The following is a 14,019-nucleotide window of genomic DNA, read 5'->3' as shown; positions in this document are numbered from 1 at the left end:
GAATTAAGAAACTAAAAAGATAACCATTTAATAAAACAACTCCACAACACAAATGAAATACCACAGACCTCGTGAAATCTCATATGATTTTTATGTACATTTACTCTTAAAATCATTAGAAAAACTATGAACTATTTACTTAAATCATATATGAAATTTTATTTTCTAACTATGTTTGACATTAAAGCATTTCCATGCTAAAATATTCTTTCCCGTAGGCGGTTTTTCCCTGTAATTTGAACAAAATAAAATAAAAATAGATTATATTGTTATGTAGAACATGTTTAATATGAGTTACATTGTAAAATAGTGACATCTTATCAAAGTTTATTTTTCTGTTAATTTTACATGAATTTTCATGTAAAATGTTCATCCATGTGGGGACTCTTAACCCTATACTATAACAAAAATACACTATATATGTATTAATGTTTTCTAATTTTCACACGACACATTTTAATCATCAAATTATCATGCCTTTATATTTATTTCCTTTTAAAACTTTCAAAAAGTTATGAAAAAAGTAATGACATCATATTGATTTTTTATTTACAACTCATTTTTTTGAACTCATAGGAATTAGATTTCGACCTATGAGTTCAAACAATCACTTTTTATCCGTACATTGCACGAAGAACTTTCTCTTGTGCGTAAGACATGTTTAATACAATACTTTAGCAATATTTTCAAATATAAAGGACATATTTAATGAGAGATATATAATGCTAACATAATGCGTCCCTCTAATTTGATTTCCCTCTATTTATAGCTCATCTCGTCATAGTACTAAGTAACTACTATAATAACATCTAACTAACCTAGCAGTCCCTAATTAATTTCTCTTTCTGTTATATCTTTACATGAGTTTGAAAATTTAAGTAAACACACTTCTCTTAGATGATAAATGGAAACAATATAGAAATAACCGTAGTTCGCAGCTAATGAGAAACTCTGCCAAATTCACCTAGCAACCATCAAATCTCTGCGTGTCCATGATAGCTCTGTGGACCCTCAGTACCAGATCAACTCCTTTTCCTGGTATTAACATTAAATAAAAATAAGACAAATTAAGAAAAAATCAATAAATAAACAACATAAATCTTAATCAAATCTAAAATTTAAAAAGGTACTAATTAAATATAGATACAAACTATCAAAATCTAACAAATCACAATAAAAACTTATAAAATCATGAATTAAATAAAAATCCAAAAATTCAATAAAGACACCATAAAAATAATTAATACTCTCAAAATAAATCAAAAATAAAATAAAAGACCCGAGATAAAATCAAGAAATAAACAACCTAAATCCTAATCAAATCTAAAATTTAAAAGGATACTAATTAAAGATAGATAAAAACTACCAAAATCTAGCAAATCACAATAAAAACTCATAAAATCCTAAATTAAATTAAAATCCGAAAATTCAATAAAAATATGATAAAAATTAATACTCTAAATGAAATATGTAACTTTAGGGTTTAGAACTTATGAAAGGTGCTTGTGGACTGGTGGTTTGTTTTTCACGGGCTGAACAACTTTTTTTTTGTTACTTACGGGCTTGGATAACTTGTTGTATTTTTCTTCATATTTTTTGTCAACATGTGTTTTTTTTTTATAAATGCCTTAAATTTAAATCCACTTACCTATTCAAAAAATTAATTCAAACGACATTTTGTGTTTTCCAATATACAATTTTTTTCTTCTAAAAAAATATACACTAACTATTTATAATTATTCAATTTGTATATATTTTATTAAAAACAACATTCAATACAATGCTATAATTAATAAAATAGGGTTAGCTATAACAAAGTGAAGTCTGCAACTTTAGATGGAACTATGACAGAGAATTATATCACTGTTGATTAAACAACAAAACTACATGCATATATGTGTACAGTAACAAACACTAAAGCTATTAAATTCTAGAGTGCAGTCCACATTATAGAGAAGACAAATCCAAGAAAAGAAAGGGTCAACAATAACAATGATCACAATTCAAATAACATATCAAAAATTAAAAACACAAAACAGTTTCTATTTCTATGTTAGCTTACCTCTTCAATCAATTTATCCCTCATTCCGAGAGATGGGGAAGAAGGAGAATTCAGGAAAGAAGAATGAGAGAGAGTTGAAGAGAGGGATTTGAGAAAAACCACCCCTTAAGCAATTAAAAGGACATGACACTACATCTGATATAAAAAAGAAACTCAATAGATATCATATTAATTAATTCAGAAATATGAGAATTCATACATCAGTTTTTTCATCATAGATCGTAGCACCAACCTGAACAATATCGTGAGTCTTAAAGGTAATCACACCGCTCTGCGATGGGATTAACCCCGTCATTACGAATACTTTCTTCAACCTACAAATTAAGGAGAAAAAATCACAAATCTCATTTAACCCAAAAGTCCGAAAAATGCAGAGAAGTCAAATACATATAAGGACTCTGTTGAATATCTATTAAGATTTAGTTTATTATTAATCTAACAAAGAAATAAAAAGAAACTAAATCTATCTAAACCTATCTCTATTTAAATAGATACTATTACAAAATAGAGAAACAAATCTAAACTAAATAAATAAAGATAGATAAAAACTACAAAAATCTAGCAAATCACAATAAAAACTCATAAAATCCTGAATTAATTAAAAATACCAAAAAAATTCATTAATACTCTAAAAATTAATAATAAGATAAATTAAGATAAAATCATGAAATGAAAAACTTAAATCCTAATCAAATCTAAAATTTAAAAAGGTATTAAATAAATATTGATAAAAACTATCAAAATCTTGCAAATCACAATAAAAAATCATAAAATCCTGAATTAATTAAAAATCCAAAAATTAAATAAAAATGCCATAAAAATTAATTAATACTCTAAAAATAAATCTAAAATAAATTAAGAGAAAATCAAGAAATAAACAAAAATAAATCCTAATCAAATCTAAAATTTAAAAATGTATTTTTTATGAGAATTAACCTAAGAATGACACGTGGAATTTTTTTTTATGAGAATGACACGTCACTAAGAATTAACGTGAGAGTGACACGTCACTAAATCAGTCTGATGAAAGTTTTTCTTTTCTAATATACTAGTGTTTTTTTCCCGTGCGTTGCACGGCGAATTTTTCTCGTGTTTGGGTCATGAATCAATATATAGGTTTATACAAATTCGATATGCTAAAAACACTATTTTGTTGTTACTGAATATAAATTAAGGATATCCTAAGTTTCGTGAATTTCTACAAATTATACCAAAATCTGGTTTAGAATGGCTTCACACGCATGAATTTCTACAAACTATACCAAAATCTGGTTTAAAAAAATACGAAAGCGGAAGGAGAACAATAGAAAAAACATTACATCAGAATCAAAACATTACGTCTTCAATGATAATTCGTTGAAGGGTCCCTTGCATATGCAAAAATTTGTAAACTTTTGGATCGAAACACACAAAATATGTGAAATTTAAGAATCCATTATTAAATTACAAACAAAGGATAAACTGAAATGACACAAACCATCAATCACAACATGATAAACTCTACTTCACTTAACATTATCTTATGGCATACCTCTGTTCTGATAGTGACATGTGGCAGAGGTAGAAATAGCAGCTATCAAATCCCTGCGTGTCTATGGTAGCTTTGTGGGACCCTCAGCACCAAATCAACTCCGTTTTCTTAGAATTAGCATTAAATACATAATAAGATAAATTAAGATAAAATCAAGAAATAAACAACATAAATCCTAATCAAATCTAAACTTTAAAAATGTACTAAATAAAGATAGATAAAAACTACCAAAATCTAGCAAATCACAATAAAAACTCATAAAATCCTGAATTAAATAAAAATATGAAAATTCAATAAAAATACCATAAAAATTAATTTATACTCTAAAGATAACTCAAAAATAAAATAAAATATTTCCTGAAATTAAAATTAAATAAATAATAAATTAAGATAGATTAAAACTACCAAAATCTAGCAAATCACAATAAAAACTCTTAAAATCCTGCATTAATTAAAAATCTGAAAATTCAATAAAAATAATTATCATACTCTATAAATAAATATAAAATAAAATAAAAGATTTCCCGGAAGTAAAATTAAATAAATAATAAGATAAATTAAGAAATAAACAACCTAAATCCTAATCAAATCTAAAATTTACAAAGGTACTAAATAAAGATAGATAAAAACTACTAAAATCTAGCAAATCACAATAAAAACTCATAAAATCCCGAATTAATTAAAAATCCGAAAATTCAATAAAAATTAATTAATATACTCTAAAAACAATTTAAAACATCAAATCTTTTAAAATAAGATCAATCAATTAGTTTAGAATATAAAATTAAAACATATCAATTAATATAAAATTAAGAAATAAACAATCTAAATCCTAATCAAATCTAAAATTTAAAAAGGTACTAAATAGAGATAGATAAAAACTATAAAAATCTAGCAAATCACAATAAAAACTCATAAAATCCTGAATATTAAAACATATATCAATTGAAAATTATACCCTCTAACAAATTGGCACGTGGAATAATTTTTATGAGAATTAATCTGGTGCTGACACGTCACTACGAATTAATCTGGTGCTGACACGTTACTATGGAAGTTCTTCTTTTCTAATATATATTGATTGATTGATAAGTATTAATGTTTCTGTCTTCCTAGGATAACTGCAAGTGGTAGGAGCCGATAACATATAGATTGGGTAGAAGGAGGTTCAGGGATCAATTCTTGAAAAGTGCAATTTATATTTCCAATGTACCAAAAAAAAGTATTAATGTTTCTTACCCGTGTGGTTTCAATTTTCTTCCGGCTAATACACCATCCTCAAAGCTTTGGTGAACACAAAATCATAAGATTCATTCATAACCACATCAACTTCACTATTGCAGTTCAATAAAGCAACACCACCCCTAAACTCACGTGGAGGGTTCAAGATGAGAGTCAACTAAGATATATAGAAAGCTAAATAACTAAGATAACAGAAAAATATATGCTATCATTAATTTAATTTGTTTGGAAATACATGGTAGAAACACAATCACTACTACAGAAAAGGCTTTTCGCCACGGTTCCGCACGCCCTTTTGCCACGGTTTAACCGTGGCGATAGCCTGCGTGGCAATTGCTCAATTGCCACGGTTCAAGGGCGAACCGTGGCAATTGATTCGCCTATGACCACAGTTCGTAAAGGGTAACCGTGGCAATAGGGTCCACATATTGTCACGGTTACGCACTTAACCGTGGCAATAGAGTCCACATATTGCCACGGTCAAGCGTGTAACCGTGGCAATATATGGCTTCTATTGCCGCAGTTTTTTAACCGTTGCAATACAGCTAGATTTTTTTCTTTTTTTATTTTAACCTGGTCTGTGCATAAATTGCAGTCCATTTTCTCAAGAAAAATAAATTACATAAAATCTCATGTTGAGAACAACATTCACATATTAAAGCCAAGAGAATTACTCAAATAACATAACAATAATAAACCAATACTAATTGTTGAGAACATACTCTCTCAAGAAATTAAACAAGCAAGCTACATAAGTTAAAAGCATGAATTAACAATGACAAAACATGCAGCTTGAACAACAAAAAACAACAATGAGATTGACTCATCATCAGCCTCTTTTATCGACGAAAAAACAGCAGCTTGACAACATCCCCAAACACCCCCACTACTTGAAATCACCAAAGCATAGCAGTCCACACTATGCAAAATTCTTTAACGCATAAGTAGCTCACTCTTCTTTAATTTCATTCAGTTGATCCTCATCGTAGAAGGCAAATTGAAAATCAGAGAAGTACTGCAAAATGATGGTAAAAGTAACAAAATTTAGAGTCACACTAAAATTAGGAAAATTTAAGAATTTAGTCAATGTAGGTGTAAGGACTATCACCAGGTATTTACCCTTTGAAAGTTTAATCTTTTGATCATATTGAAAGCATAGCTTTACAACAATAAACACGGGCCCAATTACAGATAAAGTATTCACTATGAGTTAACTGCTGAAAAATATAGGGTGTAGAGGAAAGAGTCAGACCTGGAGATTTAGAATCAGACTAGTCCTCTAAGTCAGTGGCAACCAGTTTGGCTCTTCGATCTACAACTTCAAATAAATCTAATCAAACAAAGCCAAAAGCAATAATTGAAGTCAGATTCGAGTTACTACAATCAGCTCTTGTACATATTCATAGCTGTTATCAAATAGTAATGAAGATAAAACAGTAATAGATCTAACTAATCAATGGTTAATTAAGCAATCAGCTAACTACATATGTGATTTACTAAAATAGCAAAAACAGAGTACAAGAACTGCACTAGCACAGTTTTGAAGGAAAACTAGCTAGTCTAAAAATAAAAGAACAACTAAAGAAGAAAAACGCAACAAAGAAGAAAAACGCAACAAGAGAAGCCAAATTTGGCCTAGCCAAATGCTGCACAACAACATAGAAATCCCAGTCTCCTCGGGTCAAGCTATGAAACAGCACCCATCCAAGAGAAACTCAAAATACATAGCAATATAGAGGGGCAGAAGCAATAGCAGCATAGCAATATAAAAGGATCATCCCTCAAAGACATATCAGATACTTGCCGAGAGCCTCACACAAAATAATCTAACTAGAAGTGGAATTGGATATGGGATGATTATGTTTTCACTTTTTCTTGATTAATTGATGGGATTTTGGGCCCTTGAAGCATGGAACCATTTATCATTTTCTTCCTTCCATTTCATTAATGTATTGAGTCTTCTACTTGCACGCCAAAACAATTCCTAATCATTAACATTCCAACTTAATATAAGAGTCTGAAATGATGTTTCTTTGATTGCTCTCCTAAAAATTGCATAAAAAGAAGGTTTTTGAGGAAAAGCAAATCTAATTCTCCCTTTGAGGTCTTTGACTAGAAAATCAACACCCTTGACCATGTCTATGAATTGAGGCAGCCGAAAACAAGAAAAAGAGACGCACAGAAAGGAGATTAGTGAAAGTAACTGCAAAGCTAAGGGATGAGAACCCTAAACACACACCACACTCAATTAAACAAATTAGCCTATTAAACCTATAAAATTGATGATACTAATGCGGTAATGCTAGTTGAATATACCTTTTTGTTTGATTACTCAGGGTATAAGACATATCAGAAAATTGTATTTTGGTACTTTGCTGGTTGTTTCATGCCCAGCCTTATCAATATGTTTTTTTGAGAATAAACCATATTATATATTAATAGAAAGAAAAGATGTGAAACACCCAGTACATAGTTAAGCCACACATCATGCATTTGAAATTCAAATCCGAAATCAGATCACGAAAAGGGTATGAATCACCTTGTTTTTATAATAATCATCATTAGAAATTTGAAACAACAGATCAAACTGTGATATCAGTTGTGATTTTGATGGTCATATCTTAGTTTTAATGAGTTACCAGCATACTTTCACTATCAAGAAAACGAAAACATGTACATGCAAGAAATAACAAATAACATGTATATTATCAAACATATCCAAAATGACATTTAAGCATAATCAAAACAAACCAAACCTAAGTTCGGCAGCCTATATCACCACCTGATAAAATGATCTCTAAAGTTCATTAAATATACCCACCTACCCCTATTTATACTATATTGCAAAAGTGTGTGCGTGTGCTCCCTCAGTCAAATGAACTTTAGCAAACCTTAGGTGTAGGTAACCACCACTTGTCATCTATTCATTCAAAGATGAGGATCAATCATATAGCAACTATCATAGGGACAATAAGGAACATTGGAAAACTAGGGTGAGTGAGGAGGGTTACCACCATGCTGGATCCATCTTTTGATTTTTGTTGAGTAGGAACCATCACAACAACATAATCTGTCACTGATAGAAGCCAATCGATTTCCTTTCTCCATCTGGCTTTCCTCTTGGGCAGCATCGGCTCTAGGCGCTTTTGTTCACCAAAAACAGCAGCTGCATTCTCAGCAAGAAAACAATGAGAAACTGACAAGAGCTATTTGAAACATTTCTTCTATCAAGAGCTCATGAAAATGGAAGTAACATCATAATGTTTATCCATCATGATTCAAGCAGGCAGCATATAAAGAAAGTAAAAAGTCAACATACCAGCAAGGTTTGGGAATGCATTTGACAGTGCCAGAGTTGATGAAACACCCTTTCCTCCACCAGACATATCCTCCCCCAATAGCAATTTAACAAATCTCTCCTTTATCTGTTCCATCTCTCCTTGATCATGAAAATGGAAACCAAGGCAAACCATATCTAATCATATAACGTAATAGATTCCATTAGATCCAAGCATATGATGCAACGATAGTGAGACTTATTCTTTTCCTTGCTTCTATTCAGGTTACTGTAGATAAATATTGTCCACATAAAGATATAAAACAATGGTGGTACCTGCAGGCTAGAGCCAAGTCTTCTCTCTGGTTGGGACCCATATACTTGTACTCAGCCAGAGCATCACAGATAATGTCTAGAAAAGTTTCTCTGCGAACAAATACAGATGTGCGCCTTTTGTACAGCTCAAATGGTACACTCTTACTTCTAAAATAATCTTTCCCTAAAAGAAATTGGTTGCCTAAATCTACTCCAGCATAACTACTATCTTACTTCGCATCAGGGCCTGATAACACAACTGCTTCAGGCTTTGAAATATCAGTAGAACTCTTGCTCCTTGTGACTTCAAAAGCTCTTTGGCATTCTGATAAGAGGAAAATGGAAAATAATTAACCAAAGTTATGCTTAGCTGAGGTATAACTCTCAGTGAAAGGGTTGTCTAATATGAAATAATTAACCAAAAGCCCAAGACATGTAAGAAATTACTCAATAGAACTCAGTTAAAAGATGCTTGGCTGTTCTGTTCACGCCGTTCACCCAAGGTCGCAGTCCCTCTCGACGCTTTTGCTTCCTCACCCAGACCTTCTCTTCCATCGAAGTCGCAGCGCACCTTGTAACTTCGTCCCCCACTCCGACAAAGTCGCCGTTCTCCGTCGAAGTTGTTCTCAGCAGCTGCTGGAAGAGGGCGGCGATTTCTGTTCCGTTCTTCTCTCGCCTCTCCGTCAACATGCGTTCCACTGCCGCATGGAGTCTGGAGAGGGACGGGAACAAATCAGAGCTTCGTCGGCAGGTCGATGGAGTCTGGAGAGTGGGATAGAGCGTAAGAGGGAGAGGGTTTGCACAGCTTTAGGGTTTTCTTCTAAAAAAAAATTGGAGAATGTGGGAGGGAGAGGAAAAATTGGGCAGAAAATTTCAATTGCCACGGTCCCTCAAAATAAATAATAAAATATTATCCCTATTGCCACGGTTCCGCTTATAACCGTGGCAATTGAGCTTTTGCCACGGTTCCTGTAACACCCCGATTTCGGTGGCGTCACTTTAGTAACCAAAAGAAAAATACTTTAAGCGGAAAAACGTGAATTATTTTTTTTCGACAATATAACTGAAGACAGAAAGCAATAAAACTCCCCAACTAAAGATAAAAGGAACTACTATACAACTATATATACATGCCTCGTGTCGGGTGACAGAAAAAGTAACGCCCGAAGGCAATATGTACAGTCCAAAATAAAGATGCTGTGTCCGCAACACTAACCTACAAAAACTGAGAGCAAGTTGGCCCAGCGGCCTAAGAAAAGACCCCCTAAATCCAACCAGCTCTCTGTGATCTCCATAGGAAACCACACAAAAGCTACCGGTAGGAAAACTACCCGGTCCCCAAAAACGGAAACATGACGGTCAGAGCATCGACACAACTCCTACACTATCCCTACCCGAGGAGCCCACACTAGCACTCGATCCTACATGCTAGCGCGGTCGTCATCCGAATCTGCATCCAGGACGACTAGATCGGCGTACTCAACACTGCCCTCTCTGTCCACCCTAATGCGCTCCCGCACTGGACTCTCGGGCTCGGGGCCCGGAAACGAGATCCGCAACGACAGCAGCAGCAGTAGACGGACTAGACTCCGTCGAAGCCCCACCTACTGGCAACTCCTCAGAAGGGTCCTCATCATCTGAAGGAGATGGTGGCGGTGGAGGTACTCCCAAGCCGGGTCCACAGTGTACTCCTGGAGGCAGGTTGAAGCTCACGATGTGCCTCCTCATCACTCCCTCCGTCAAGCGTCCAAATCGGTCGACACGGTCCTCCATGATCCGACCGGTGTAGGTCGCACGGTGGCCCTCGGGATCGACCACCCATGCACCTGGGTCGTCTTGGTCAAGCATCTCGTACCTGGTCCCCCCTGACGGGCTGACCATGGTAAACCAATCCCCCATACTCATCTGACAAATGGCGTAGTCCGCCCAAACACACACAGCAGACGCGAGGGTCAACTCCAAAGAATTATATAATTAATAAAGCCAGATATAATTATAGAATAATATATACTCGCCTCTCAGGCTTATAAGTTTTGGAGTAGCTTCCTAGGGTTGCATGTATCACAATAAATATAAAGAGCCACAAAAACAAGTAGCATGCCTCAAAAAAATAGGATAAACAGTTACCAATCACACTCAGCAAACAAGTTAGCATGTATGTTGCATGAAATGCAATGCTGGGTAACAAAATGCATTCCGGAAGAAGGATGGACATCAACGAGACGGCCCTAACACCAGCCACGGTGGGTACCTTCCTGCTCGCGTGTCTCTTACACCACACAAAAGTAGTCAGATCAGCAGTGAACCCGTAGGTCTGCCATTCCGTCTGCTACTGAGGACCACCGTAGTGTCCTAAATATGGAAATCCGGGTCTTATGACCATTTTGGAATCCACCGAGGTCCGGTATCACGCCGTGTATTAACCTCAAAATGAGTGCATGAATGCAAGTGATTAGCCAAACAACGTCTCCGACCTCACCCGACACGTCGCCACGTGTTCTAGCTAACTTAAAGTCTCTAAAAAAAATACCCTAAGGTAAATGTCGATTCTGCGACAAAATACAATTAATCATAAACAAAAGAGTGCAACCACTCACGACAACTCTTCGAGTCATCAATGCTCTCACGAAGTCTCACGCTTCTGTGGAGTCTCACACATTCACAAAGTCTCACGCTTCAGTGAAGTTTTATGCTTTCACGAGGTCTCACGCCTCAGTGAATTTACACACTTGCACGAAGTCTCACGCTTCAATGAAGTTTCATGCTGTTCACGAGGTCTCACGCCTCAGTGAAGATCCATGCTTTCCACAAGGTCTCACACCTCAGTGGAGTATCACGCATTCACAAGGTCTCACACCTCCGTGAAGCTTCTCGGCTCATCCCTTGGATGGCTAAACAATTGCTCCCAGAGCGAATGAGTATTAACATACCCAAAACTCGAAATCTTCCCAACACTTGGATCCGACGACACTTCTCATTTTCCAAAACTAAACATCAATCCAAAGCTTGCATCCGTGATTGTTATCTTTATTTAAAGGTTTAGAGGTTGTTTAGTATCTTATGAATTTCTTAATAAAAATAGCTCTTTTTGTCTTATCGTATTCCCTAAGAGTTCAAAGTTCCCATAAACCCAAGTAATTCCCTGAGAAGGTCTCGATCCATTGGAGCATGACAAGGTCCGAACTCCGTTCGTCCTTTTTAAAACTCTCTCAAAATCTCATAAAAATTCGGCATGACCTGCCCGCAATCCTCACTTTTCAGAATCTCAGGTACAAGTGTAATAGCATCATTGAAACAGCTCAACCAAAAGACATAAACAGCATATTCCAACACATCCTAAGTTAACCATGTAGCACATAGCATGTGAATCATTTAGCACACAATATCATGGCATCAAGTACTCAACAAGTTCGGCCGAAGCCTCAGAAATCATTTCAGACATTTAGCAATTAGGTGCATAACACATAAATCAAGTCGAATTTCATCGACACCTAAAGCATTATCTAGTAATTCAGAGAGTAGCCCTCACCGGTGGGTCTTCCAGCTTCCTCCTCAAGATGTCCTCCAAACTCTTCTCCTTGATTTCTTGGAATCTCCTCAAACGAACCTTAAGCAAAAATCACAGAAATCAACACCAAGAGTCAGAAACTCAGCAATCAAAGAGTCCTAGGGTTACACAGTACACTACTACCTCTGTGGTACGACAATCTAACGCGTTAAGACAAGTTTTCGAAAAATCGGATTCTCCTCCCCCCTTGATATAGCTCTCGGCCACTTTCCTAAATTGGAAGGGTCGATTTTTCTTCGATCAAACTTGGTTCCTAGGTTAACATAAGCCGTAACTAAGACGGTTCTAGGCTCGGAAAAATTTTCGGATCGAAAACTGATATAGGGGTAGTTTGGTCATTATTTTTAGCTCAGAATTTCAAAATTGGATTTTTGAAAAACAAATTGGATGGGGACGTCCACAACGACGTTTATGACGACAAATCCTACTAGCACTAAGCCAAGTCGATAGATTAGAGCGTAAAGGTTGCGACTTTGGCGAAAAATGGGTATTTAGGGTAGAAATTGATCCCGGCGGCATTTCGTCGACATTTGACAAAATCTAATCCGCAGAACACGCTCAGGAGCATGCAGGGAAGAAGTTTAGACGCTGAAATCAACTGATTTGAACAGTTTTTCAAAAACCTCAAAATTTTGAACTCAGAAAGTCGCAGGAGAAATGGACAGAAACGACGATTCGAAGGAGAGTATAGATTACCTACCTCGAGGTCTTCGATTAGTGACGAACGGTGAAGCAAACGGGCAAGAAACGACGAAGATCCGGATCTCTCTCTCTCTCTAGAAACTCGCGGCTTGGAGGGGTGGGGAAAATGGGTTTTGTGAAAAAAATCTAATTTTTCAACTATTTATAGGTTTTGGAAAAAACGGAAAAATGATTTTTTTGCGATTCCGATTTTTCCTGCGCGTTCCTCTGCGCATTCTAAGATAGGTTCTGGCGACAGAATTCCAGAACTCAAAATAGAATTCTTGGAATTAAACCAAAAGATCCAAAATCGGCATAAGTCGGTGTAAGTCGGTTTATCCCGAAAAACTACTTTTTGCAGTGATCGTCGGATGAGAAAACTTCCTTCTGAAGAAAGATTAGGAATGATGAGAGAAGTAGGAGAACGCGGGTGGAATCTTCATTTGAGTTTCCGGATAGAAAAAGTCTTCATCGTCTGTCGATCTTAGGTTTTTCGAACTATCAGGGATTCCGTTTCGGCAAACTTCCGAGAATTGGAATTTGACGTTCGTACATTCCAGGATTTCGCATCGAAATGGTTGTTTAAGGACGGAAAAGAGAAGTTCTAACATTTCTCTGAGGATTTTTTGGAATTAGTTTCCATCGTGTCCTAAAGCGTAAATTAACTATTCACTAATACCTTCGACCTAGGATTTAGCGTATGTTAATCGTGCTATAACCCTTTCGGTTTTTTGATACATTCTTGGACTTTTCCTGAACCTCTTTCCTTCCCAAATTTATCTTAATCAAATAACTCTTTTATTTTATTCACTTATCCAAAACGTTAAAACTTGGGCCTTACATTACTACCCTCCAAAAAGAAAGTTTCGACCTCGAAACTTAAGGGTCAGTAAAAAGTTCTGGATACTGTTCCTTGATCTTTTCCTTCAGCTCCCACGTTGCATCACCGGTGTCCTTGTTCCAAATAACCTTCACTAACTCGATCTCTTTACCCCTCAGCTGCTTTACCCTTGTGTCACCAATGCTGATTGGCGGTGTCTCGAAAGACAAGTTATCCTTCAACTCAATGTCATCCAGCTCGATGACGTGCGTCGGATCAGCAATATACTTCCGCAGTTGTGACACATGGAATACATCGTGAACATTTGATAGAAAAGGCGGTAGTGCGATCTGGTAAGCTACCGGTCCTACACGACGAGTAATCTGATAAGGTCCAATGAACTTTGGCGTCAGCTTTCTTGACTTGATTGCTCGACCAACTCCTGTAGTCTGGGTAACTCGCAGGAACACATGATCTCCTTCTTCGAATTCCAGGGTTCTGCGCCTTTGATCTGCATAGCTCT

General features: G+C 35.6%; 1 protein-coding gene across 1 annotated transcript; it reads right to left on the bottom strand.

Annotated features, from left to right (window-relative positions):
* Window positions 1–7,780: 7,780 nt before the first annotated feature.
* LOC130719343 (rop guanine nucleotide exchange factor 12-like) lies at window positions 7,781–8,648 on the bottom strand. The gene is made up of 3 exons (XM_057569969.1): window positions 8,449–8,648; window positions 8,155–8,310; window positions 7,781–8,001 (listed from the first exon to the last, which is right to left on the bottom strand). The coding sequence occupies exons 2-3, from the start codon at window positions 8,306–8,308 to the stop codon at window positions 7,781–7,783; spliced, it is 375 nt and encodes a 124-aa protein (XP_057425952.1). The 5' UTR covers window positions 8,309–8,310; window positions 8,449–8,648.
* Between the last annotated feature and the right edge of the window lie 5,371 nt (window positions 8,649–14,019).

This window comes from Lotus japonicus, chromosome 5 (assembly GCF_012489685.1).
Source record: "Lotus japonicus ecotype B-129 chromosome 5, LjGifu_v1.2".
NCBI classification, from domain to species: Eukaryota; Viridiplantae; Streptophyta; class Magnoliopsida; order Fabales; family Fabaceae; genus Lotus; species Lotus japonicus.
Note: the sequence above shows the minus strand (reverse complement) of the source record. Positions and strands in the feature narration are given on the sequence as shown.

Bases quoted from the DNA above. Each gene is read 5' to 3' on its own strand.
- LOC130719343 (XM_057569969.1), bottom strand. From the start codon at position 8,308: ATGGTTTGCCTTGGTTTCCATTTTCATGATCAAGGAGAGATGGAACAG. The intron at 8,002-8,154 runs GTATGTTGACTT...CTGAGAATGCAG, and splicing joins TGCATTCCCAAACCTTGCTG to CTGCTGTTTTTGGTGAACAA.